This window comes from Zeugodacus cucurbitae, chromosome 3 (genome assembly GCF_028554725.1).
Source record: "Zeugodacus cucurbitae isolate PBARC_wt_2022May chromosome 3, idZeuCucr1.2, whole genome shotgun sequence".
Classification (NCBI taxonomy): domain Eukaryota; kingdom Metazoa; phylum Arthropoda; class Insecta; order Diptera; family Tephritidae; genus Zeugodacus; species Zeugodacus cucurbitae.
Window position 1 is genome coordinate 59,820,226 of NC_071668.1, and position 27,642 is coordinate 59,847,867.

The 27,642-nt window shown below is 33.5% G+C and overlaps 1 protein-coding gene across 1 annotated transcript in view; it reads left to right on the top strand.

The window, feature by feature from the left end:
- LOC105219684 (basement membrane-specific heparan sulfate proteoglycan core protein-like) overlaps positions 1–27,642 on the top strand; it is a 48,873-nt gene that overhangs the window by 15,975 nt on the left and 5,256 nt on the right. Inside the window, exons 3-9 of the mRNA XM_054227616.1 lie at positions 7,285–7,356; positions 11,797–11,894; positions 17,050–17,257; positions 18,912–19,070; positions 21,344–21,472; positions 23,128–23,262; positions 25,516–25,665. Coding sequence (XP_054083591.1) covers positions 7,285–7,356; positions 11,797–11,894; positions 17,050–17,257; positions 18,912–19,070; positions 21,344–21,472; positions 23,128–23,262; positions 25,516–25,665 — 951 coding nt within the window. The remainder of the gene's footprint in view (positions 1–7,284; positions 7,357–11,796; positions 11,895–17,049; positions 17,258–18,911; positions 19,071–21,343; positions 21,473–23,127; positions 23,263–25,515; positions 25,666–27,642) is intronic.

The following is a 27,642-nucleotide window of genomic DNA, read 5'->3' on the forward strand; positions in this document are numbered from 1 at the left end:
CCAGCGAACGGTCACTCTTTAGAACGCTTCCATTCAAAAACTATTCAAGGTACGATCTTTCCGCTTTCACAGAATATTTTGGAAAGTATAAACTATCGAATAAGCAAAAAATTAAAAATCGATTTTTTGAAAATGTCACACTGGTATAGCCCCTTAAAGCGAAAGGCACACCGTCTTCAAAATAAATTATGAGTCTGTTAAATTATCATGAATTATAAAAAAATTAATTAGTCTTCAATATGGAACAGATGCATAATTCATCACTTTAATCTGTATTTTCGACTACAATCGCCTAAACGGTTTCAGCCCAAATATATATAAATAATTTTTATTAAATTCCATGCTATAATTTTTTGACTTAATTTAATTTACTATTAGAATCAAAGTTTAGATAACTAATAAATGAGAAAATCAAATTATTTGACAGTAACATATCCTACTCCATTCATAGATATTCCCACTACCTAATTATGATATTCAAACTTCTTAAACAACAAAAAATAAAATTGCAGAATATAATATTATATTTGAAAGTTGTAAACAAAGCATTAATAATACATTTTAAATTGCTTCGAAAAATTTTAAAATATTTAAAACAAAAATATGATGATTAATGTGACTTTTCCATACTATTTTCATTTATTTACACAATTTAAAACAAGTATCTTTGGCACCGCCAGATAAAGCACAATTTAGAGAGGAGCGGAGAAGGAAGCAACTCACAATACAATAAAAGCATCCTGCAATATTTTGTCCATTATTAAGTAATAAATCAAAGTGATTTTATTTTTCTGTTGTAAGGAGCTGCAAAATAGCGCGTTTGGAAGCATCGTATGTTGGGTGTGGGTATACACGAATTTTTATGTGGTGAGAAGGAATACGAGGATATCATTGCACGACCACCCTATTTTTTATTGAAACACAAGTTTCAGTTCTCCAAATACCTTAGATAAAATTTAAAATTCGCTTACAAATATGCTCATATTTATTTCGAACGATAAATGGCGTTGTTCTATTGCTGAACAGCTTCTCAGCGTTTCGTTAGCATAAGGAAAATCACTTCCTGTCTATGCTGTTTTTTTTGGCTTCTCCTGGTAGCTCACCAAATTTCCTATGAGACTGGTTTCATTTGTCATTTTAATTTTTATTCATTTCCAATGTTGTGCTGCTATTATTATTTTTAGTGCAATAATAAATAAGAAGTCGGTATTGTAACGATGGCAATTGAGCAAGCTTATAAATTAGTTTCCTGGGAAACGACTTTTTTACTCTGACGAAAATAGCCAATTTTATTATTTTATCATTTTTATATTTTCATGAATGCTTCAACAATACCAAATTTAATGCAAATGCAGTTATTTATGCTATTTATTATATATAACGGTGAAAATTGGGGAGCTCTAAAATACAGTATTATCAATCTGATTTTTTATAGATTACTTTTGTTCCACAGCATAAATAAAGGAGCCTTTGAAAATATTATTGTCGTTTAAGTTGTTTAACAGCTACGTGAAGATTTCTTAGGGAAAGACATTGCAAAGGTTCTGTGCTTGGTTGAACGTGTGTGGAGTGCTTTCCACAAAATACGTCGCCTTCATATTTTAAATTTAATATATTTAAAATATTGAAGCTAAATCTACCGTTCATCACCCATTTTAATACTGATTCGGTAAATATAAGGAAAACAAGTAAGGAAGGGCTAAGTTCGGGTGTAACCGAACATTTTATACTCTCGCAATTTATTGATGTAATTTTATAAAGACAACACAAATCGACCCATATATTCGGCATAAAGTTCAATAGAATAACGAAAACCATTATAAATAGTATATGGGGACTGAGGTAATTCCTAAACCGATTTCACTCGTTTTCACCACCAAGATACAATGTATCGAAGACTATACGATCACTTAATTTAATATTACTTATAATTAGGTATATAGGATCTGGGGGAAATTATGACCCGATTTTTACCATTTCAGGTACAGAGAGAAACTGTTATAAGAAAAAAATTCAGAGGGAATGAATTACATTAAAATATCTGAGGGATTTACCTATATTTTCGGTGAAAAATTAACCTTAGGCACTGAGTTCTTCATGCTTGATATCAGGGGCCTTGAAAAGTCATGGTCCGATTTTGACAATTTTTCCACAAGTGATGTCACAGCTCAAATACAGTATTTGTGTAAAGTTTTATTCCGCTAGATTCGTTGGTTCCTTATGAATACATTATAAAGTGAACGAATCAGATGGAATTCAAAATTGGGTTATATGGGAAGTAGACGTAGTTGTGAACCGATTTCGCCCATATTCCACCCGTGACATCAGGGTGTCAAGAAAGTGTTATATACCGAATTTCATTGAAATCGGTCGAATAGTTCTTGAGATTTGACCCATAAGTGGGCGACGCCACGCCCATTTTCCATTTTGTAAAAACATCTCAGTGCAGCTTTCTTCTGCCATTTCTTATGTAAAATTTGGTGTTTCTGACGTTTTTCGTTAGGGAGTTAACCCACTTTTAGTAATTTTCAACCTAACCTTTGTATGGGAGGTGGGCGTGGTTATTATCCGATTTCTTTCATTTTTGGACTGTATAAGGAAATGGCTAAAAAAAAACGACTGCAGAAAGTTTGGCTTATATAGCTTTATTGGTTTGCGAGTTATATACAAAAAACTTATTTGAGGGCGGGGTCACGCCCACTTTTCCAAAAAAATTACATCCAAATGTGCCCCTCCCTAATGGGATCCTATGTTCCAAATTTCATTTTCATAACTTTATTTATGACTTAGTTATGACACTGTATAGGTTTTCGGTTTCCTCCATTTTGTGGGCGTGGCAGTGGACCGATTTTGCCCATTTTCGAAAGCAACCTCCTCAGGATGCCAAGGAACATGTGTTCCAACTTTCATTAAGATATCTTAATTTTTACTCAAGTTATCGCTTGCACGGACAGACGGACAGACGGACAGACGGACACACAGACATCCGGATTTCAAATCTACCCGTCATCCTGATCATTTATGTATATATAACCCCATATCTAACTCTTATATTTCTTGGTGACACAAACAACCGTTATGTGAACAAAACTATGATACTCTGTGCAACAGGTTGCGAGAGTATAAAAATTGCAAATAATTTAAGTTTTAGTATGTTTAATTTATTAAATAGGCAATGAAATACAGCACATTGTATTCCGTTTTCGACGACAATTTCATGCGAAAACGGATTCCAGCAAACGCTTGTATATAATTAAATAAAGCAATTAGCAAGACTGTAGAAAATTTGAAAAAATTATTTTAAACTAAAGACAAGCGATTTAAGCTAAACTGTTTATATATTTGAACTAATGGAAATTCAATATATTATGTTTTTTACTTCAAAGAATATATTAAACTAATTCAATGTTATTTTTTATTTACATGTGATATATGTATTTCAATTTTTTGTGTTTAATTTTCACGTCATTATATTATGGTTACGTATACGCCATGTCATATTGTAATAAACACTTAAAAATTCATATTCTCTAGTATTTTTGGAAACCTCGCTTACGAATATTTTACATATCACCCTGTACATAATGGATTAAGACTTAAAAAAGTTTGAAGGCATTTAGTTACATAAAAGCAGTGGCTTTATAATATATAATATCTTGCATTTAAATAACAAATGTCGACAGCTACTTGCAAATTGTATAAAATATTTCACAGTCTGCAATGCGCCACACCTCTAATGATGTCGCTCATAAAAAAATTACAATTTAGCCATGAGGGAATCACAAAGACAATTTAAAATAACAACAAAACAAAACAGAATTCATCAATCAACTACGCTACCGCAAAATCGCCATGATGAGGTGTTTATATTTACTCCACACGAAAACTCACGAAATTATCAACATTGCAGTCTACTGATTGGCATTGCTGTTCACTTATTATTCAACTTCCTGTTTTCGTTGCGTTTATTCTTGTATACATAAGGTAGTAAAAACAAGCAGACTGAAATAAGATAGCTCGAAGTCTTACATTCATCCTATTATCAAAAAATTCGAAAGTGCTTCATTTCAAGTCAAATTAGCGAAAAGGTAGCTGGCCTCCCCTTAGTAGCGCTATTTCAGTTGTGACTGCTTCATCGACTCAATAGCATCCGTTTCAATGTCTATACTCATTATTTATGCCTCGTTGCTTTCTGCAAAACTTTTGCGAAAACAAATTTTTCTCACCGGAATATTGGGAATTTCAGTTCGGTTGTTCTTTTCTCATTCACTTCTTACAATCATAACAATGTAAGCAGGCACTTGTATATATGTAATAATCTTTATTATGTTGTTCATTCTGTTTTCCTCCAGATGTTTCTGTTATAATTTTGTTTCTGTTTCTGCTTCCACTCCTGACTGTTATTATTTGATAAATTTCACTTTTCAAAATTATAGCATACTTTTAGGTAGCTAGTATGAAATATGATACAATAAATAAATCTGGTTTAAATTGGACTTTTTGTTTTGTGGCACTTGTTCAAGAATGTGGGTATTGTTGTTACTATTGTAAAGTATTATTCGCTATTCAGTTTTTTTTTTTTTTATTTTTGGCTCCGTGCTTTTTGTACAAAATGTACCAAATTATATGTGCTTTTCCCTTTTTCGTTGCATGCAGCTGCTACTGTCATTATGGCATCTGCTATTTATTACTGTTTATTTTCGTTTATTCGTTATTCTTATTTTCTACCAGCGCTTTGTTAGTTCTCACCTTTAATATTTGTTTGGCGCTTTTTCAGTATTATTGAAACTTATTTGACACATTTGTTCAAATACACCAAATTGTCAGTATTTCCTGAAGGTTATTGCCCGCACCTTTGCTGTTTTGTATATATTATTTGGCTTAGATTATCTTAACTTTGGTGTTCTAATGAGGATTTAAAATGTACTCAAAGTCATTGAACATTCAATATTAAACGTTTAGAGCAAGTTTCTAGTAAGCACAAAAATAATTTTCACAATACGGAAATAGTTGAGTCAAAGTTAAAGTTATATCTTCGCAGCTACCCGATAATGGTCCGAGTCGATGTTTGGTCTCGGTTGCACGTGTTTCGATCAGGGGACAGCTAAGCAGCTTTATGAATTTTCCTGCGCTGAAATCTGGTACTAAAGACAATCATATTTCAGGTCCCAGCGAAGTCGATCAGCCTCAGGCCGTTTGGCGATGTTTCGTCATGGAGACTGAATTTTCCGACTGTTGTGCTACCTTCTTTACCCACCCATCGTGGCGGGGGCAGCGCTCATAGGTGCGTTCTAGGCGCTCATAGAAAGTATCTTTGGTCACATCATCCGTATCTTCCGTCGGGGCGTGGGCGCAAATAAGCGATATGTTGAAGAATCCGCTTTGATGCGGATTGTGGCAAGACGTTCATCCACCGGGGTGAATGCCAGGACTCGGCGACGTAGTCTCTCTGCCACCACAAATCCAACTCCAAATTTGCGCTCCTTTATATGGCCGTTGTAGAAGATGTCACAAGGACACAACTTCTTCCGTCCTTGTCCCGTCCATCGCACTTCTTGGATGGCGGTGATGTCACCCTTTAGTTGTATGAGGACATCAACCAGCTGGGCAGCGGCACCTTCCCAATTAAGGGTCTGGACATGCCAGGTGCATGCCCTTAAATCATGATCCTTAAAACGTTTGCAGTGATCGTCATCAAAAGGGGGGTTACTCATCCGTACTTCGTATTTATGTGGTAGGTTCCAAACCCTACGCACAATCGCAGAACCGGGTTCGCCTTCTCACTTTAGCATGCCTCCAAACGGCTGTTTACTACCTAGAGGACCTTGGTCTAAAAACGGAAGTCGTGAGCTGCTTGAACAATGTGGAGAAGAATCGTTTATGGCCACTCCCAACTGAATGCCAATCAAAAACTTTACTAACTTACGTGAACTTCTACATATGACCTCATCCCCCTTATACTCGTACTTTTATAATTTAATCTCTGAAAATATCAAACTCAATGAAAATCTTAGTTAAATTCATATTTTATTTGTAAGCATTTCAGTTTGATGAGTAATGAGCATAACAGATTTTGAAACAGCTCATGTGTACATAACATGTGCAAAACTGCATTGCTGCCAAAATGAGAAATAACCGACATATTTCACGTTAAGGGTTTGCGTGCACAGCATGTGCATGTTACCACTTAATCGTCCGAGAAATTTACTCGTTCTGTTAGTTTTGCTATGAGTGTGCGTAGTAGAAGGCGTGTCCGGGAATTTTAGAAAATTGTTTAAATAGCAATATCGGTCGATGGTCCTTAGTGTCGGTATTTCGTATGGCGGCACGCCTCAATGTATGCAATCTTTTCTGCATACTTTCGGTGTGCTAGCATATGGCCATGTATATGAAAGCATTGGAGTGCAATATTTGAACGTTTACATAAATACGACTCAAGCTGGGTTCATATGTGCAAACTGTAGCAGAATTTATTCAATTTATTACCTGGCAATTGCAACAACAGCACCAACACCATACTAAAAGCATCATGAAAAAGACGAATAGACGCCGCTTCTATATACGCTGTATGCATTTGGTTTTGGCGGTGAATTCAGCACCATTTATATGGTTGAAACTGCAAGTGGCACGTTTGTTGTTTTTTTGTTTTGCTTAACACCACAACTGTATGTGTTGTATACCTGCTATGGCGTGCATTGGAACGAAGCAATGCAGCACTCGCTCATAGTATTTCGCCACCTCTATTCGTAGCTGTATTTACGTTTGTTACTGGCAGCTGTGAGTGGTAGTAAGCTAAATGTATCCATTGAAGCGTGGCAAAGCCGCTAATGTGCAATGTGGAAAGTCTTTCATGAGTGTATGCTCCACCAAAATGGCTCTCTAATAAATGGTTTTACTTCTTTAGTTTTTATTATTGGTATTTTGCTTTTGATATCTACAGTGTTACTATATTTGCCCTAAATATATACATTTTTCTAAAACGTTGAATAAAAAGCTTTTATGGAAACGAAACTGTAAGATTTTTCAATAAATTTAATTTGATGTATACGCCTAAAGTGAATATTAAAATTTCAATAATTTTTCTTCCTTTTATACTTTCTCTATTTCTATGCTATCTACAACATAAACTGGCACAACTGGTGCCTTTTTACAAATATGGGAAATATCAAAATTCATCTGATATGGGCGTGTTTGTGACAACCAATATATGACTCCTCAACTATGTTGCTGTCATGGCTCGGCTAAATTAAATTCACCTCACATTGCTTAATATATACATCATAGAAATGAAAAATCATGAAGATATGCTCGATGATATACGAGACGATGCAGCTGGGAATTTCATACCAGAGAAAGGTGAGTATACTAAAATATAATAAATAATAGACACAATTGTACGTATTTATTTTATTTAATAAATAGAATAAGAAATATTCTGAAAAAAAAACTAAATTTACTTCACAACATATTTACGAATATATTTTATGAGGTAACTTAAGATTTCTATTTATTTATTCTTTTAAATTCTCGTTCCTAGCGCTGTTTATATACTTACATTGTTGGACTTTTTCCAAGAGCACAACAATCAAATGAATCTCTAAAGCTTTGTAACCACTAAATACATCCACATAATTCCCTTAATATCCCGCCTTTCGCTGCATTCTTATGCTAGACGTTGAATATATTTTCTTGTATTTTATTCCAGTTTTTGTTTTCTCCACATTTCTATCCTATCAACCGATCAGCTGTCATCTCTAGTTCTAGTAGAATTTTTTTCACGGCCAGTAAATAGATAGAGCCTTAAGTTTATTATCACATATTAACCCTTAAATGTCTGGTGATTCCTCCGCTATTTTTGTAAATTGTTCATTTATAAACATTTATTTTTAAATATTACATTACGTGACCTTTTGCTTTGATATATCCGTTAACTTTTAGTTCAGTCGCTTTGTGTGAGCTTTGTAATCATTTACATTTTTACTACATTTTGAAAATAATAATTTCAAGGACAATTTTGTACTTTCAAGTGACCAACAATGATGACGAATGAAGTGGTTTTAGGAGATCGAGCCATTGCCATAGTGGCATATCTATTAAATGTGGATTGTCGTAAAAATATATCTATATTTAAAATGTATTTCTCTAACGGGCAACTAGTGTTCCCTCAAAGGACCTCCCAATAAAATACCCTGTGAAATCTAATATAATAATTTTTAAGGAAATCTTAGAAGAAATGTGGTTTGTAACCGACAATTATTATACATATAAAAATTTTAGTTAATTGGAATTATCAGGCTTTTAAGGCTTAACATATATTTCGGCAATATAAATATAACTTTTAAGCTAAAAATAATTGTGGCTTTTCGGAAAGCGATTGAAAGCTTAAATGCATGGATCGCACTACGATCAAGAGAATATACAAATATTGGAATTTTGGTAGACATTTAAGAAAGATAAAAAGAAATAAAGAAATTGCGAATTTTGAGATTTTTTTTTAATTGTGCTTTCACAATTTTTGGAATTTTGAAATAATAATAGAACATTCCATGCGTTTACATGTGCTGAATGTATCATTCAAATTCAATTCATTCGGTCAAGCCGTTTTTGAGATGTGTTGGAGGAAAGTTTGGAAAACACGGTTTTGAGAAAAATGTGTTCATAGTTTCCAGTTGCCCACTAAGCGCTTCGGACTGTTTCATTTTCTAACTGCTTTAAAACGACTTCTAAAAATCACTTTATTACCGTCCATATTCTAGAACTATCAAGAAAGCAATTCATGATAAAAAAATGTTTTTTTGAGCCTTCAGATGGAATTAATTACCCCCTTAATATTCATTCTCGCCTATTTTAGTTTAATCTGAAAAATGGATAATGCATCCTTTTTCATATTCAATATTATAAGAGGTCTCATACAGTAGGCAAACCGAAAAATAATTGTGAAAATTCGTTAATGTCATGATCATATAAGCTAACTTAAAATAGTTTCAAATGTATAGCCACTGTACTAGTACATTATACCATCATCCCAACAAAAACACAAAGCTTATAATCGCAACAACAATAGCCCGCAAAGGCAAGTTAATCCACTGTGTATTATCACTTATGCGCCGCCTGACAAGTGACTGAGTACATAAATACTTTGAGGCATACACACCATACAACGGTTGTTAGCGAGTAACCGCAGTAATCACAAGAACAACAAATACAAGAATCTCTTAAGGCAAGTAAACTTGTTGCTCATTTTTATTTTTTTATTTCTTGTTGACAATGACAACAACAACTGTTTGCACATAAACTCTCACGCACCGTGAATCAATCGCTTGGAAAAGTTTTGATTCCTTGACAGGCAACACAATGTAAACAAATATGCTCATGATGCTTTAATGGGTATTTGTAAGCGATTTAAGATAATTTGTTTCTTTATGTATAAATATCTGATCAAATTAACAGAAAATTTATGGTTTGTAGTAAATATTTATGAAGCTATAACTAATATAAAACTAATTTATATATGTCAATTCTGTTTTTCTTGTCATATTTGAAGCGATTAGCGGGTATTATTTGTAAAACTGTCATTAGTTGTACATAAGTATATTTATATGTGACAAGCGCAAAATATATTATAAGCTAGTAGATTAAACTATTTGCGGACGGGTGTACTTGCACATATGCCCTTTAGTATAGTCAAAGCATTTAATGCAAAACCACATCAATAAATATAAACGTAAATACTTCATGTCGAACTTGTGGTATCAAAACCAAAAATAAACACATTTGACAGAACAAACAATGAAATCGCACATCGTTCGAGGCATGCTCTCGATATACGAGTATAATTATATGTACATACGTACATTTGTAGACATATGCATTGCCACTTTCTCTGTCTGGCTAAGCGTAGACAATCGCATATAAATTACTGTATTTAATCTTATCGCGAGTCTTTACGCTTTTGTAGTACTATATCACTTACCGCTTTTATCGTCAACTCTTCCCCTTCCAGCATCGCTTTTGCAGAATCTCGTAGTATTCATTGCACAGCTCAGGCTTTTCGCTGCTATGCTTTATGCGCATACGCAAGCTTTTATGGATATGTAGATAACGGTGTTTGTATGTTTGGGACTGTACGTTCACGTAGTTTATCAGTCGTTTTGGTTGACAAATGTGTTTACATATTTTGTGGTGTATTCATCGGGTCTTTGTGAGATTTATCTTTATTCGGTGATGATATGCCAAGCGTACAATGAACCAGAGTACTTTTCGTCGTTAACACTGTGTATTCTTAAAAATATTAAACTCATGAATGTAGAGTGACCTTAAAATTCGTGGAATGAAATCTCATGTCTGTCAAATATTCAGCTACGACAATTTGTTGATTGCTGCTAAGAGTTATCATATTTTTAGTTTCAAATAAATTTTATTTTGGTTAAGTATGTTTAAAAAAAAAAAACTGAAAATTTTATACTCTCGCAATTTATTAATGTAATTTTATTAAGATAACACACAATTTGACCGATATATTCGGCATAAAGTCCAATAGAAAAACGAAAATCATCATATATAATATAATATGTATATGAGGGCTGAGAATGTCCTGAACCGATTTCTCTCATTTCCACCACCAATATACGTTATATTAGAGATTATATGCTCACTTAATTTGGCTAAGATATTTCACATATTAATCGGTATAATCAGGTATATAAGAGCTAGGGAATTTATGACCAGATTTTAACCATTTCTGGTACAATGACACACTATTAGAAGATTCCCTATGAATTTTTTTAAAATATCTGAGAGATTTACTGATATTTTCGGTGAAAACTTATACTTAGGCACGAGTTCTTCATATTCGATATCGGGGCATTGAAAAGTTATAGTCCGATTTCCAAAACATTTTCACAAGTAATGCCACAGATCACATACATTATTTGTGTAAAATTTTATTTCGCTAACTTCATTGGTTTCTTATGTATATCTTGAATGAGTGACAGACTTCAAAATTGAGTGAACTGATTTCACCCATTTTCCACACATGTCATCAGAGTGTCAAAGGCTATATACCAAATTTCATTGAAATCGGTCGTGTAGTTCCTGAGATATGATTTTTGACCCATAAGCGGGCGACGCCACGACCATTTTCCATTTTGTAAAAAAATTTGAGTACAGCTTCCTTCTGTCATTTCTTCTGCAAAATTTAGGGTTTCTGATGTTATTCGTTAGTGAGTTAACGCACTTTCAGTAATTTGTAACCTAACCTTTGTATGGGAGGTGGGCGTGTTTTCATGGTGTATGATGGGGTACGTAAGGGAACCGACTGCAGAAAGTTTGGTTTATATAGCTTTATTGGTTCACGAGATATATAAAAAAAACTTATTTGGAAGTACAAGTTTACTTGTATAACTTTATTTATAGCTTAGTTATGACACTTTATGTTTTTGTGTTTTCACCATTTTGTTGGCCAATTTCGCCGATCTTCGAAAGCAACCCTCTCACGGTCCCAAGGAATAAGTGTACTAAGGTTCGTCAAGATATCTCAATTTTTACTCAAGTTATCCGTTGCCCGGACGGCCTGACAGACAGACATCCGGATTTCAAATCGTTAACAATTCAAAATAGTTAACCTTATCACTTTGGTATATATAACCCAATTCTAACCCGTTTTATGACTTACAAACAACCGTTATTTGCAACTTTTGTTACGAGAGTATAATAATAAATTTTTTAAATTGTGGTTGAGAGCCTAAAAGTATGTTTTGAACTAAGAAAATATTTTCTTTTCTCATTTATTTACAGATTTACCGAAATTTGGTGAGCCACTACATAATGTCACAATACCAGTGGGACGAGAGGCGGTAATGCAATGTGTTGTCGATAATCTGCAGACCTACAAGGTAAGTCATTAAATAAAGAAATATACATTTTTTTTAGAAAATGGCAGTTGTTGAAAAGCTTCAGATATTTGTATTTCAATACAAACTGAAAGTCAAATATATACACACAAACATAGCAAAACATTGTTCATCGGTGAAAATACAAAAACAAATCAGTAAGTGAAAATAATTGGTAAAGGGTGACTAGCAGCCGGAAACTAAGCTACAAATCACACGCTTAAATGATTTTCGCACACGACAGCTGTCATAACACGCAGGCACTCACTTAGTAGGTGACTGCGTGACCTTTTTATCGTTCAATGTAACACAGTTTTCCAAATAATCCAATGTAGGCTGTGTGAATCTTTTTTACTATCGGTAACTTACTTTCGACACCTTTCAACCGAAAAACACTTTTCCCCAAAGCCATTTTTACTCAATCAAGCAAAGGGACGCATTTATGGATAGTGTGTTGTTGATTGTATGGCAAGTTTACTCTGGATTTAAGCAGGTGAAAAAATTTTGGCTTTTCTGAATCCTTTTTTTTTGTGGACGGAAGCCAAAATCACAAAGAATAATAAAAAAAATCTGAAAATATGCAGACACAAGCAACAATCAACTCGCCGTTTTTGGCAACTGCTTGGCTGAGTACGTTTCTTTGCTTTTTGCTTTCACATGATGCCACTTAATTCTGGTTGGGCTATTCGGATTCTTACTTACCTACTTTTAGACTTTATAAGAAGTCCGGCTTTTATGTTGATATACATACATATATATGGTGAATGAATTGATATACATACTTGACATACAGATATCACATACTTCTCTAGCAAACATAACGGAGTACAGCAAAAAATCATAACTGTGCGTTTTGCTTCTCCCTGAAGGCAATTCAACACTTTAACAAAAACATCAATTATTTCCATACCACTTCCTCAGTAGCCGGACATAATACTATTAAATTCTTACATGCCAACTCGCTTGTGTGTATGTGTTTCTTGATGATGACATAGACATTATGAATTCCCTAATCTCTTTGGTAGCTATTACGATTTTCTACGACTTTCTTGGACTTCGTACTTTTTATCGCTCCAAAGGTTCTCACCACTCACACTTTTCACCTTTTCATAACGCCTTCACATAAGCACATTTTACTTGACACGCATGTAAGTGATATTAAAGGGTGATTTTTTAAGAGCTTGATAACTTTTTAAAAAAAAAAACGCATAAAATTTGCAAAATCTCATCGGTTCTTTATTTGAAACGTTAGATTGGTTCATGACATTTACTTTTTGAAGATAATTTCATTTAAATGTTGACCGCGGCTGCGTCTTAGGTGGTCCATTCGGAAAGTCCAATTTTGGGCAACTTTTTCGAGCATTTCGGCCGGAATAGCCCGAATTTCTTCGGAAATGTTGTCTTCCAAAGCTGGAATAGTTGCTGGCTTATTTCTGTAGACTTTAGACTTGACGTAGCCCCACAAAAAATAGTCTAAAGGCGTTAAATCGCATGATCTTGGTGGCCAACTTACGGGTCCATTTCTTGAGATGAATTGTTCTCCGAAGTTTTCCCTCAAAATGGCCATAGAATCGCGAGCTGTGTGGCATGTAGCGCCATCTTGCTGAAACCACATGTCAACCAAGTTCAGTTCTTCCATTTTTGGCAACAAAAAGTTTGTTAGCATCGAACGATAGCGATCGCCATTCACCGTAACGTTGCGTCCAACAGCATCTTTGAAAAAATACGGTCCAATGATTCCACCAGCGTACAAACCACACCAAACAGTGCATTTTTCGGGATGCATGGGCAGTTCTTGAACGGCTTCTGGTTGCTCTTCACCCCAAATGCGGCAATTTTGCTTATTTACGTAGCCATTCAACCAGAAATGAGCCTCATCGCTGAACAAAATTTGTCGATAAACACATTTCGAACCGAACACTGATTTTGGTAATAAAATTCAATGATTTGCAAGCGTTGCTCGTTAGTAAGTCTATTCATGATGAAATGTCAAAGCATACTGAGCATCTTTCTCTTTGACACCATGTCTGAAATCCCACGTGATCTGTCAAATACTAATGCATGAAAATCCTAACCTCAAAAAAATCACCCGTTATTATTTTTTTAATATGTAGCGCCTGAGTGGATGTTACAAAGTCATGTGATCAACAAATCATACGCAACTTGTACCCGCCTGCGTCAAGCGTAATATTGTTACGATTATTATTATTATTATTGCCGCAATGTGAAAAGTTGGTTTTTCTCAACTTTATTTTTTCCCGTCTACACTTTCGTTCCATTTTCCTTAAGTTGTCTGCTTACGTAATGAGGACTGCAAGAAAAAATTTTGTCAGCACAAATTGTAAGTTTTTCCGACCGTAAATATTTAAATTGCATATTTTCAGGTTCCAAGCACTTACTACAAGCTTCTGATATACTGCTAAAGAGCACACTCATATATCTACATGGCATTTGGCGTAAACTGTGTTTATATGTTTATAGTTATGTAAGTGCAACTACATTTCTTTGAAAAGAAAATACAGAAAATAAAGTTGGAAAGTTTTTACTCTAGTTTTTATACGTGAATCGCCCGATGCGAAAAGTTTCATTGGCATATGAATTTAATACAGTAAATTAAATCGTTTGGGAATTAAAGTGAAAAAGGTTTTAGTTGTCCTCAGCAAGTGGTGATTAGATGAGCAGTTACTGTCATTACTTTATTAATTTTAGAATACTTTTTGAGATTGTAAATGTTACAAAATAGCAGAGAATTGTCTACTCTTAAATTCTTCTTGTCTTTAAAATAGTTTTCCAATCTTATAATCTTCGATTGTCCTTAAAATAGTATATTTTTACACTCTCGCAACAAAGTTGCAAAGAGAATATAAGAGTTTTGTTCACATAATGGTTGTTTGTAAGTCATAAAACTAAACAAGTTAGATATAGAGTTATATATATCAAAATGATCAGGATGACGAGTGGAGTTGAAATCCGTCCGTCCGTCTGAGCAAGCGATAACTTAAGTAAAAAGATATCTTAATGAAACTTGGTACACATATTCATTGGCACCATTAGAGGTGGTGTTGAAAATGGGCGAAAACCGCAAACATATAAAGTGTCATAACTAAGCCAGTACGCACGAGGATCGCACTAGGAAGGTATTAAGATGAATTTTTTTTGGGATAGTGAGCATGGCCTCGCCTCCAAAAAGGAACCAAATTTTCTGCGGTCGTTTCTTTGACGCACTTTAGCATACACCATGAACATACGTAAAATCGGTTAATAACCACGCCCACCTCCCATACAAAGGTTATGTTGAAAATTACTAAAAGTGCATCAGAAACACTGAATTTGAGGAAATGACAGAAAAAGTTGCACTCAGATTAAAAAAAAATGGAAAATAGTTAATGGGTCAAAAGCCATATCTCAGAAACTAATAGGCTGATTTCAATGAATTTTAGTAATTGATATTGTTTCGACATCTTGATATTACCGGTGGAAAATGGGCGAAATAGATTCACAACCACGCCTACTGCCCATATAATACAATTTTGAATTCAATTTGCATCGTTCACTTTATAATAAATATAAACATAAGGAACCGATGAAGATAGCGGAATAAAACTTTACACAAATACTGTATATTATCTGTGGCATCATTTGTGAGAAAAATTTTCGAAATCGGTGTGTCCAATGCCCCGGATATCGAAAATGAGAAATTCGCCGAAAATATCGGTAAATCACTCAGATATCTTAATTTAATTCATAGGAAATCCTATAGTGTGTCTATGTACCAAAGATGGTTAAAATCGGGCCATAACTTCCCCTATCTCCCATTTACCTTATATTCGGATTATTAAACTGCCAGTGGACTTTATACCGCATACATCGGTTAATATGTCAGAAAATGAAGTGAGCGTATAGTCTTGGATAGGTACACTACCTTGGTGTTGAAAATGAGTGAAATTGGTTCACGTATTAAAATCAAATTGTGTTTTATTTTAATAAAACTATATAAATAAATTGCGAGAGTATAAAATGTTCGCTTGCGCCCGAACTTATCCTTTCCTTACTTGTTAACATTTTACTTATTCGAGTTAAAAAAATAAAAGTTTTTGAAAATTCTAAAGGGAAATTCTAAACGGCCTTTTAGTCGTAACCGAACAGTATTTTTTTGTACATCCAGTAAGAGATATATTGTTTTCATTTAATCCTCCTTGTAATCCTATCTGTATTTTAATTTCTAAATACCTTTATTGATCCATATAAATTTCGCATTAAATTTCAAAAGACCTAGTTACACAACACTTATTCTCATGAACCATTTTGTTTAGTCAGCAAAATCTTTTTTACACTTTTTATATTAATCCTAGCAATACATATAATCTTAATACATCTATATATAAATTCAACATTTCGGTGTTTAACACAGCATTTTGACAGACCAAACCTTCATAAAGTCATATAAATATTTAATTCTTACTCTTGAATAAACTGGTACGGCCAGAAATAAGTTAAACCTATTGATAGAAAACAAGTAAAACAAATCAAATATAAGAAAATAGACATAGGCATATTTACATATGTATGTTTGTTTGCATATAAATTCGTAGATTGAAAATAACCCATTCTTCTTAATAAACCTGTCCAACCCCATTATTGCCTTTAACCTCAAACAAAAGCAATTGAACTCTACCTACTAACTAATTCATGCGTGACCTAGCAATGGCTACAAGCAATCAAGCGAATATTAAGATTTATAAATACACTCACATATGTATAAAACAACATTTGTCTATATACGTAATAGTTAAGTATGAATGAAGGTCTGGGAGACAACACAACAAATTGTAATACTCTTAAGCGAAAGGTTAACGAACGATTTCCATATAAATTTTCTTTTCTATTTTCTTTTACGCATGTGCTTCGGAATATTGTGGAAAATTCAACATAACTACTGGCACACCAAATGGATAAATAAACAAACCAACAACACGCACGCTACACGCTTCCACTCACCAATATAAATTAAAATGCTCCTATGCAAATAAACAAATGAATGGACGTATTTGCGGTTTATATGAATACGAATGGGTTATATCGAACGGGTTAACACGTTCCAAATTACGGCATACCTATAACACTCTCGTACATCTTAATTATTTCATCTACTGCCTAGATTGCGTGGCTACGTGTCGATACACAAACAATACTTACCATACAAAATCACGTGATAACCAAAAACCATCGAATGAGCATAACTCACGCAGAGAAACGTGCTTGGATATTGAGAATTCGTGATGTCAAGGAAGCGGACAAAGGCTGGTATATGTGCCAGATAAATACGGATCCGATGAAGAGTCAAGTTGTTTACCTGGATGTTGTGGGTGAGTAAGACACACTTTTTTGGGTCAAATTATTTATATATGTCTATATGAGCAATCACTTATTTTATCAGTATGATCTATGTTAGCTTTAAGCGCTAAGCCCTGTTCTTCTTAAGTTTGTTTATTGGCATAACCATAAGTAAATACGTAGCATAAATAAACACATAAGAGCAACAACAAGGAAATTGAAATGAAAGAAGTTGCAAGTAGCAGTGGTAGTCATCAGCATTATTTAGGGATAGTATGTACCAATAAATTTGTTTGTTTAACTCACACGTTTAATTAGCGTGGGTTAAGCGTTACAGGTAGCTTCATTGTAAGCATTTACTTTAAAAGTGTCCATAAAACTTACCTATATTCTCGCAATATCATACGCACTATATCACTATTTGCCAAGGTTACGCATAGGACACGTACGTCATGTGCACAGCGTGTAATTTACGAACGGATTTTAACTGTTTTCTCCGAGCAACTAAATTTTCGCTCATGTGTGTGTGTGCTGACCTATTTTATGCGTTCTACTATTTTGGTTGGTACTGGTGCCAAACGGTTGAAATCAACCATGTTGTAAGGGGGTGCTCAATAAAGCAAAATAAAGAAAAATACAGATAAGAACTATTTAGAGAGTATTGAATTAGAGTAGATTGCAAATAAGTGCAGAAATTCTATTCGAAAAATAATCCAAACTATATAGTGTACACCACGTTGTATACGTAACCTCCGAATTTTGAACATTGTATTTTATTATTTTATAGCAATTTATTAAATAGAACCGAAGCAAATGCAGAATTGCAAAGAAGATAGTAGAATGGAAAAGCAAAGTATGTTGAATAATTTGAAATTAACTTTTTGAACAATTAATTTAAGTGTGTAGAATGGAGGAACGGTTCATATATGCAATTTGCCAACTTTGAGAGAATACTCAATGTTCACTTATGCGTCAGTCTTCAAATGGCTCAAATATCAAATATGCTTACATGTAAACCCCCTCATATACGTACACATTACATCCAGTAGCATACTGACTTAAATGAAAGCATACAGACGCATATGAATGACTTTATGGAAGCTTTTATACATACTCACTTGTGTCTATATCCATTCAATCCTGTTTGAAATCACTTTCAAGCAATAAAGTGGTTGTCAATCTACCGATGATTGCGTTATGTTGGCTTGCATGCATTTATTACTGACTCTACTTTTGCTCTTTTTCCAACTTTACTTATGTGTGGCAGTCATTTCAATTTGCAAAAGCTCGATTGCCTTGCAATTTTCTTTTTCTGGCTGGATGCGGGCGAGCAGAAAATAACATTCATCTGTTCATATCTACATAAATAGATTATTATGCGGAGTATTCAGACCTATAGTAACATGCTTTAAGTCAAAGAAGAGAACAATGCGATACCTAATATCTCCGAATGTGTTAGAAATAGTTAACTAGTTGATCACTTTTATAGATACTATAAGCCAAACATATTTATTTAACTAACGAATGTGTCTTCTTCTTCTTTTTATTTTATCTTTTAAACAATACATTAATTTTATAACAACAACAAATCTCAAAAATATGACAATAACATCCTCATACCTATAACAAACATTTCATCGTTGCTGTTGTTACTTCATTCGCTTTGTCCGCATTTTGCGTCAGCAGTGCCACCTGATATACTCGATTATCCAACCAGCACCGATATGGTAGTTCAAGAGGGTTCCAATGTAACACTCAAATGTGCAGCAGTTGGCTCACCAACACCGACCATAACGTGGCGACGTGAAGGTGGCGAACCCATACCACTACCCAACAACACTGAAGGTGAGTTAATGATAAATGTATTTATTAAATAAATAATAATTTTGTATACACATACATACATTTGATAGTCAAAATGTAAATTCCAAGAAAATATTCAGTTCGCTTGCACAGATCCAAGTTTAGCCTATTAAAATATCGAATAACATTGAATTCACTAAAATGAAATACCTCCCAGCAAATTATCTTTGTATATCAATAGCACCTGTCGTCCTCTCAATTTCATTATATGCAGAAACTATTGAAATCCCCAGGACATATCGCGGTTTCTTATGGCACACAGCAGCATATTGAATTTAATCAATGCACTGTCGCTCCCAGAAACAATAGCTCTTAATTGAATATTGCATATTGCATATTGCACATAGCTTAATGTACATTATGCGGTCAGACACATTACAACAAAGCAGCACAAACATAGCACAACAAAGTGAATATAATGACAGACACTGGAGACAGTGGTGCAATTGAAATTGAAACACGACAGGGTCATAAGCAGTTGACAGCGTAGGCATACAAGGTTCTAATAGGTGTAATAATGATGTTCAATTGTGGCAGTTAATAATTTCAAATCGGGAGGGTAATTAAACCAATAACAGAAGCGATAATGATAACATCATGATTTAATATAATATTTATATAAACTAAATTAAATTAGATTAAATATATTAAATAGCAGCACATGAAATTAAAAAATGCATACCAAAATTATAAATGTTAATCTGTCGCATGACCTAAAAATGATATATCACCGGCGGCATTAATTTCATCGTATGTCAATTGATAGCTGTCAGGCCCAAAATTATAACCATTTTTGTGCTTACATAACAAAATTGGTGCATGAGAAATTGTTATATATAAGGATATACGAGGGCTGCTATATATATTTCTGGCATAATAATTGCTTTTCAAAATATTCTCCATCAAGATTTATACACTTTTGCAAGCGCTCAAACCAATATTCGAAGCACTTTTTTGAGCCTTTTTTTGAGCGATTGTCAAATTGTGCGGGATCCAACGAGTACAAACCTTTTTTAAGGCCAGGTGTTCATGCAATATCATATGTATGCTGGTGGGAGAAATGCATAGGCATGCCTCTATCTGAAGCTATGTTACATGACGGTCTTGCATTATCAGTTCACGTACGGCATCGATGTTTTCTGGCACAACGGCTGTTTTTGGACGACCTTCACGGAATTCGTCTTTGAGCGAGCGTCGGCCACGATTGAATTCGTTGTACCAGTTTTTCACAGTGCTAGAGGATGGTGCTTCATAGCCATACAAAGATTTTAGTTCATCGATGCACTCTTGTCGCGATAATCCACGTCGAAAGTTGTGAAAAATGATCGCACGAAAATGTTCACGAGTTAATTCCATTTGTTGGCCGAGATGAATTTTTTAATTCCCTGTAAATAAAACAATTCACGATTAAATGACAAAACGTTATGCTAAAAAATGTCAAACTTGCCTAGGCTAGAAATATATATAGCAGCCCTCGTATCAATTCATTATCATATTTTTTGTTCCATTCGTACTTAGTGACAAGCACAACAAAATACCTGCTTAATTTTGATAACTAAAATTAATTAATGGTGAGTCAAACTCACTTTTACATTTATTAAATCCGGAATTAAAATTTAAATTACCCAAACAATACAGTATTTAACTTTTCACATTGCATTTTTATTTTCAGTTGATTTGTTTGCATTTATATTTGTATTTAATAGTCGAATAAACGGATAAATGTTGTTACTGTGTTTTTTTTATAATAAATCGCTTTAAATTTAACCTACTTAAATGCAGAGTATATGTGTTAATTTAAATACAATTTGTATTTATTGCATAATAGCATTTAATTGAAATTTGTTTTTGTGAAGCAAATGTCGTTAGGTTGCTGCTACCGGAATAGTTTTATTAAATGAGCAAAATTACTATTATATGAAAATTTTATGATATATATGCTCGAAAGGTGACTAAGCTAAACAGCAATTAAAAACCTAAATTAGTTATTATGTATGTATTTATACGTAGAAATATTTCATCATACAGCGTGAACATTTCCGCCTAATCAGAAATTCATCTAAAGGTTTGTACTTATCTTGGGATAGTTTTGGGAACCGTGTTTGAGAACAGCCTTTGAAGTTTTTATTAGATCTTAATCTTATTCTCTTATTAATTGAATTGATACTACAAATATACTTTTACTAATAATATCCATAGTCTATATATTTAGTATATGTTTCTAACAAATCTATTTTCTACTACTATATTTGCAGTCATCGCCTACAATGCCTCCCATCTAACAATCACTAAGGTACAACGACGCAATATGGGCGCATATTTATGCATCGCCTCGAATGGCATACCACCCTCGGTCAGCAAGCGCGTAATGCTGATTGTGCACTGTAAGTAAATGCAAATTAAGAATTTTCTTACACAAGTTCCATATTATACATAATCTTCTCGCACTAAGACAATCTCATTAATTATTTCAGCGAGACTTAAAGCATAATTTTCGGTTAAATATAATAAAATATTTTATCATCTCTTTAGGAATTTCGGGTTTAGTGCAGGGGATATTATTTATTTAGTTTTTTAAGTTAGCTTTTCATTTCATAACTGTGTTTTTAGTTATTTCAAATCCACAAATGCATAGCCATGGATCCAAGTCCAAGCATATGAGCACTTCAATTGATCCTTACCTAAAAATTTTCTTTTTTTTTACCCATTTTCCTCATCCTCCTAAATGTATACCTTCTACGCATATATAAAAATATACGATGCCTTCTCTATGTACCTTCTTCTGTTGTTTTTATTAGCAACTTTATATTAGTGTAAATTGAAATTAAAAATTTATTTGTCGTGCGCAAAAGGCAAAAGTTAACAGGCAACACTTCTTCATTTTGTTGACGTGAAGTTGTTGCACAACTTAAATATAAATAGAAAGCGTGTTGCAACTCGTTAATAGCTAACGGCACATTGCAAGTTTTTGCATTTCAATTTGATTTCCCAGCTAAACTTTTCTGCAGCCACAAGCTAACTATTAAAATTGTAGCGAGAGCAACAATACCGCAACTCGATAATATGGCGTGCAACTTACTGCATGGGGCTTATTATGAATACAATTGTGGAAGTTGTCAAATGACATTTGATAATAGAAATATTGAAGTCTTAAGTCTTCATTTGGTAAGCTAAAAAAGTTGCTTTGTTTATGGAAAACTGTATTTTCAAGTATTAATAATCTTCCTCACCGAGCGTGAACCAACAGTCGAACATCATTGAACCCACGTTGCAATTCAAATAAATTAAATAAGGTCGAGTGAAGCTCAAACATCTTTAGAGCTCCTTAGGTGACAGCCACAAACACACCAGAAGTTTCTGCACAATCACTTCACTAAAGCACATCAATAAAGACAAAGTAGTGACAGAAGATGAGCAGTTCATTACCGTTAAATGGTAAAAACTAATGGAAGTGTCGATAAGAGTAAAAAATCAATGCAGTCAGTGTGGTTGACAGGTTGATTTAGTGCTTACTGACAACTAAGTAAAGTTAAATTGTTTATTGCTAGACTAAAAATACAATTATTTCTTCAAAAAAATTATTTACTGAAAAAAATGTACTTTTCTGTCATAAAATTTTTAAAATTAGTCTTCTTCGCAAGAATTACGACGACACTTTTGATATAGGTACTCTCCCATAGAGAGAAGAGTAGCCAACTTGACTTATATGCCTTTGCCACTGCTTCATAGTTAGTACTGATCAATATTTGGGGTCTAAATTTGACACTCTGCTTCTTTAGAACTCTCTACAGTGGACAGGATCTACAATGAAATATTATCAGCAGCATTTGCTATCAAAGCAGTCGACTGCAAACAGTGTCACGTTGGTTACTTGTTTCGTTATGCCTATTATCATATTTACGTCTCCATTATTGGCCTTTATTAATATCTAATTACCCCTTATTATTATTACCCCAAGTCTTAAAAATAGTAAAATAAAATTTCCTCTAAAGTTTTACACAATTAATTATATATTTATCTTATTTCCTTCTTTTTACAGTTCCTCCAATGATTTGGATACAAAATCAGCTAGTTGGAGCCGCCACCGGTCAAAATATAACACTCGAATGTCAATCGGAGGCTTATCCGAAATCCATTAATTACTGGACGAAAAATGAGACGATCATTGTGCCGGGTAAGTGAAAAATATGTTGAAAGCAAATTTTTACATTTACCTACGAGCAAATGTGTTTCTTATAACAGAAATAAAATATTTGATAGTTTTGATATTTAAAATGGCAATCTCTATTAAGTCAAGTGCTCATTTTTATCTCTGATAAAACCACAACCAAAAATATGCTGTACACAGTGTCGCTATTATGAGCACTTACTTCATATTTTCATTTACCTAGTATTTATAAACAGAAAGAAAAACAGAAAGTGCAACGGACGTTTAATTAACAAATGTCAACCATTTTTTAACCACATTCAGATATATGAATAACTGTAGGAAAACAACTCATACGTTTCCAGAAATAACCGTTACTAAAAAAAGCGAGTAAATAATATTCGAACAAATAGTAGTCAGTTGTGAATGTAAAGGGAAGAGAAAGCCACCCAAAAGTGACAACCACAGAAAAGTGAAGTGCACTATGATGGAGTTGACAAATAAATATAAACAGAACAGAAGGACAAAGACGTGTGGAGAGAGTCCATCAGTGATAGATGCAATTATTTAAATGGATCCAATCAAATACTAAAAGCATCAGTTCAGTGGGGTTGTTTGTTCTGAGTTTGCGAAAAGAGAAAATTCATAAAAAAGTCCATACACCATAAATATATATAGTTATATATAAAATAGATAACAAGTACAGCAAAACACTAAAACCGATAGTGGTCAAATGAAAAAGATTTATGGAAGTTAAATGGAGGTAGTTAACAAAAGTGACAGAGAAGTGACAGAACCAGTTGGACGAGAGAAATTATAGTGCTTACGTACACATGCATGATTGTATATGTATTCGATATTGGAACCAAATCGAACTGACTTTATTAGAAAATTGCTATGAGTGCTGCCAGCAATAATAAGAGGACTGACTTAAATAATAACTGAGGTGGGGTTTTAGTTTTTATACTCTCGGAACAAAGTTGCTAGAAACAAAGTTGCTAAGAGAGTATCATAATTTTGTTCACATAACGGTTGTTTGTAACACCAAACTAAACGAGTTAGATATAGAGTTATATATACCAAAGTGATCAGGGTGAAGAGTGGAGTTCAAACTTGGTACACGTGTTTTCTGGCACATAGGAAGGTTGCTTTCGGGCAAAATCGGATAACTGTCACGCCCTCAAAATGGCGATAACCGAAAACATATAAAGAGCTATAACTAAGTCATAAATTAAGCTTTAATGGGACATATTTGGTTGTAATTTTTTGGAGAAGTGGGCGTGGCCCGTCTCTACTAAGTTTTTTGTACATATCTCGTAAACTGCTAAATCGTATTATAACCACGCCTACCTCCCAAATAGTATTCAATATATATAAAGGTTATATTGAAAACTACTAAAAATGCTTTAATTCAGTAAGGGAAAATACCAAACACCTTAAATTTGATTATAAAGAAGGTACAGAAGAGCTGCAGTCTAATTGGAATACAAAATTTTAAATGGGCGTGGTTCCGCCCACTTATTGTCAAAAATCATATCTCCTAAACTGCTCGACCAATTTCAATGAAATTTGGTTTCTGATATTTTCTTCGCATCTCAATGACATGTTGTGAAAATAGGCCAAATCGGTTCACCACCACCATATATCGATAAAGAGGACCTCCGTGCCCAAATTAAGGATAAGTCGTATAGTTCAGTTACAGCCGAACTTAGCCTTTCTTGACTAGTTAAATTTAGTTTACACTTAATTAGGATTTATGGAAAAATCTGTTATTTCATTAAGGTTTCGATAACGCCCATGATCTCGGTCCGGTCTATCTTTAGTTCCAATTAAAATTTTATTATTTAATTTTACACAATTGTTAAAATGTATACATATGCCACGGAATTCGGGCCCCACATCCTCAAATCCAAAACTTTGAAGGAATTAAGTTTGGTTATGGTTAGATAGTTACATATAGCTCATATACTGCTGAGTAGAGGTATTTCCAATTTTCAATATCGGGAGGTGAATCTGTTGAATTTAAACCAGTATAATAGTTTCCAGTCTTATGAAAAATTTCTAGGCATCTGCTCTCCTTTATAAGAAGATTTTGTTTAGCTACAAATTATATATTATTAATCCAAAAAAGATTACAAACAGTTGTCAAACTTAAGAGCTTTCCGATGCTTATTCGGTGAAATAAACTTAATCACCGAATTAAATTACAAGTACATTAAACATACTTGTCTATAAATGTCGTTTTTGATTAACATTTCACATTTCCATTTCATTTTCCAGGTGATCATTTTACATCCGAGATTATTGAGAATGGCTACAGAATAATAATGCGATTAACAATAAATGATGTTAACGTAGTGGATTTCGGTTCGTATCGTTGTGTGGCGAAGAACTCACTTGGCGATACAGATGGCACAATTAAGCTCTATCGTAAGTGAACTATGAATAAAATAGCAAATAAGCATGCTCTTACATATGTGTGTGGATACATATACACTTTTGCACAACTGTATACGAAATATGTGAGCTTGTGAAATGCTTTTAAGCAATAGGTCAGCTTGTTCTATATACTATATACATGTACACATGTCTTTATACATCAGAATAGCAGAATGGTGGCTTAAAAATATATGTATATTTGTGCAAGAGTATTAATGGGATTTGTTTGATTGGATATAGCCTTTTCGCACAGCCAATTTAATAGAACAATTAAAATTTTGATTGAGAAACCAGTTTTTGTCCTTCACACTGCCGGCTACTCGATAATCGATCATCTGCTATACATTTTTGTTTTAGCTTTTCATTAGAAGTTAATAAGTTTCATCAGCTGATTGTTATTTTTTAGCAGCGACATCTCCCGTGGGCTAGAGTGAACAACAACTCGCAGACAAAGAACGTATATATAATTACAAATACGGTCTTGGTTGCAGAGTTGCATTTCATTTTCAAGTCGATAAAAATTCAATTAAAAATTAATGTAGATTTATATTTTGTATGGTAAATCGATATTAATCAGCGTTTTAATCGAGCAGAGGCCGATTAAATGATCAATTAGCTCCTGTGTGAAAAGGCTATTAAGCTTTTAGTAAAAATAGTTATTTAATTAATGGTAAGAAGTGAAGCTGCTGCAACAAACACGATAAGCGAACATGATATGATTTTATATAATGATATTATAATATATATGAACATTAATACCAAAATTGAATTAATATTTGAAAGTCCCCATATTCTTGTGGGGAATTTTACTGTCTTCTTAATGAGCTGGCGAATCTGCATTTTTTGCAGTAAGATGATGGAAGCAATTTCCGAAATGACTTGTATACGATTATCTAACTCTCAGAAGTGAAAAAAATGACATTAAAACTTTTTTATGTCAAGGTTTATTTTGATACATTAAGAGGTGTCAAATAATCACACAAAATTGATAATAATTATGCCTTTTTCTGTCGAAAAAATCTCTTTTATTCGAGCAAGTCAAATCAAAGACATCTTTTTTTTAGAGACATTTTATTTCGAACAGCTAAATTATATTGAAGTACTTTACCAATATGGTCAATTGGGCATTGTAAATTATTGGAGCATGTACTACTTATAAAATATCGTATAATAAATTATAGCAACTGAAAATTTCTCCCATGTAAGACAAATATTGGTGTATTTTACATTACCTGTTTATTTACACACTAACCTTTCCGAGGTAGATAAATAAATTTGATAAAATGTACATGGAACCAAACGCTCACAGAAATAACTACACACAACGCACACATACTAACACTATACTAAAATAATATCCCTTTTATTGTTCTTCCTCTTGAAAGTCCAACTTGTAAATATTTATTATTTAACTGTTTGTATGAAAATTTGTCGCTTTAAGCTCTAACTTTAGTTAAGTAGTTTATAGTAAGCTGTCACTTCGAGTAATTACAGAATGTAGAATTTGTTATGTGAGTATTAGTTTCTTACATATCTACCAATTTCTTATGCTCTTATGCTCTACCTTTACTTAATTGTGTCTTAGCTGACAACCACTGAGAAGCATTGTATAATTAATGTGGCACTAATTGTAATGGAGTTGAGTTGAAATGGAATGTACTTTCCTAAACACACAAACTAAAATGTATACATAAGCAACAAAACATATGATTAAGAGTACAAGTGATAATATAGACTCAATACGAGATTGGTTAGAAACCAAAATCACACAGGTCAGCAGTCAAGTTGCTGTTTGGCTGACCATTTTGTGAATTGAAAGCTTTTATTAAATATTAATTTGATGTTACAAATTACATCAAAAGATTTCGGGTAACTGACATGTATGTATATTATAAATATCTTATGTTGTATAATATTCGAAACTATTTAGGCGTAAAATAGTTGGCTAATGAGTGAGTTTATTACCAA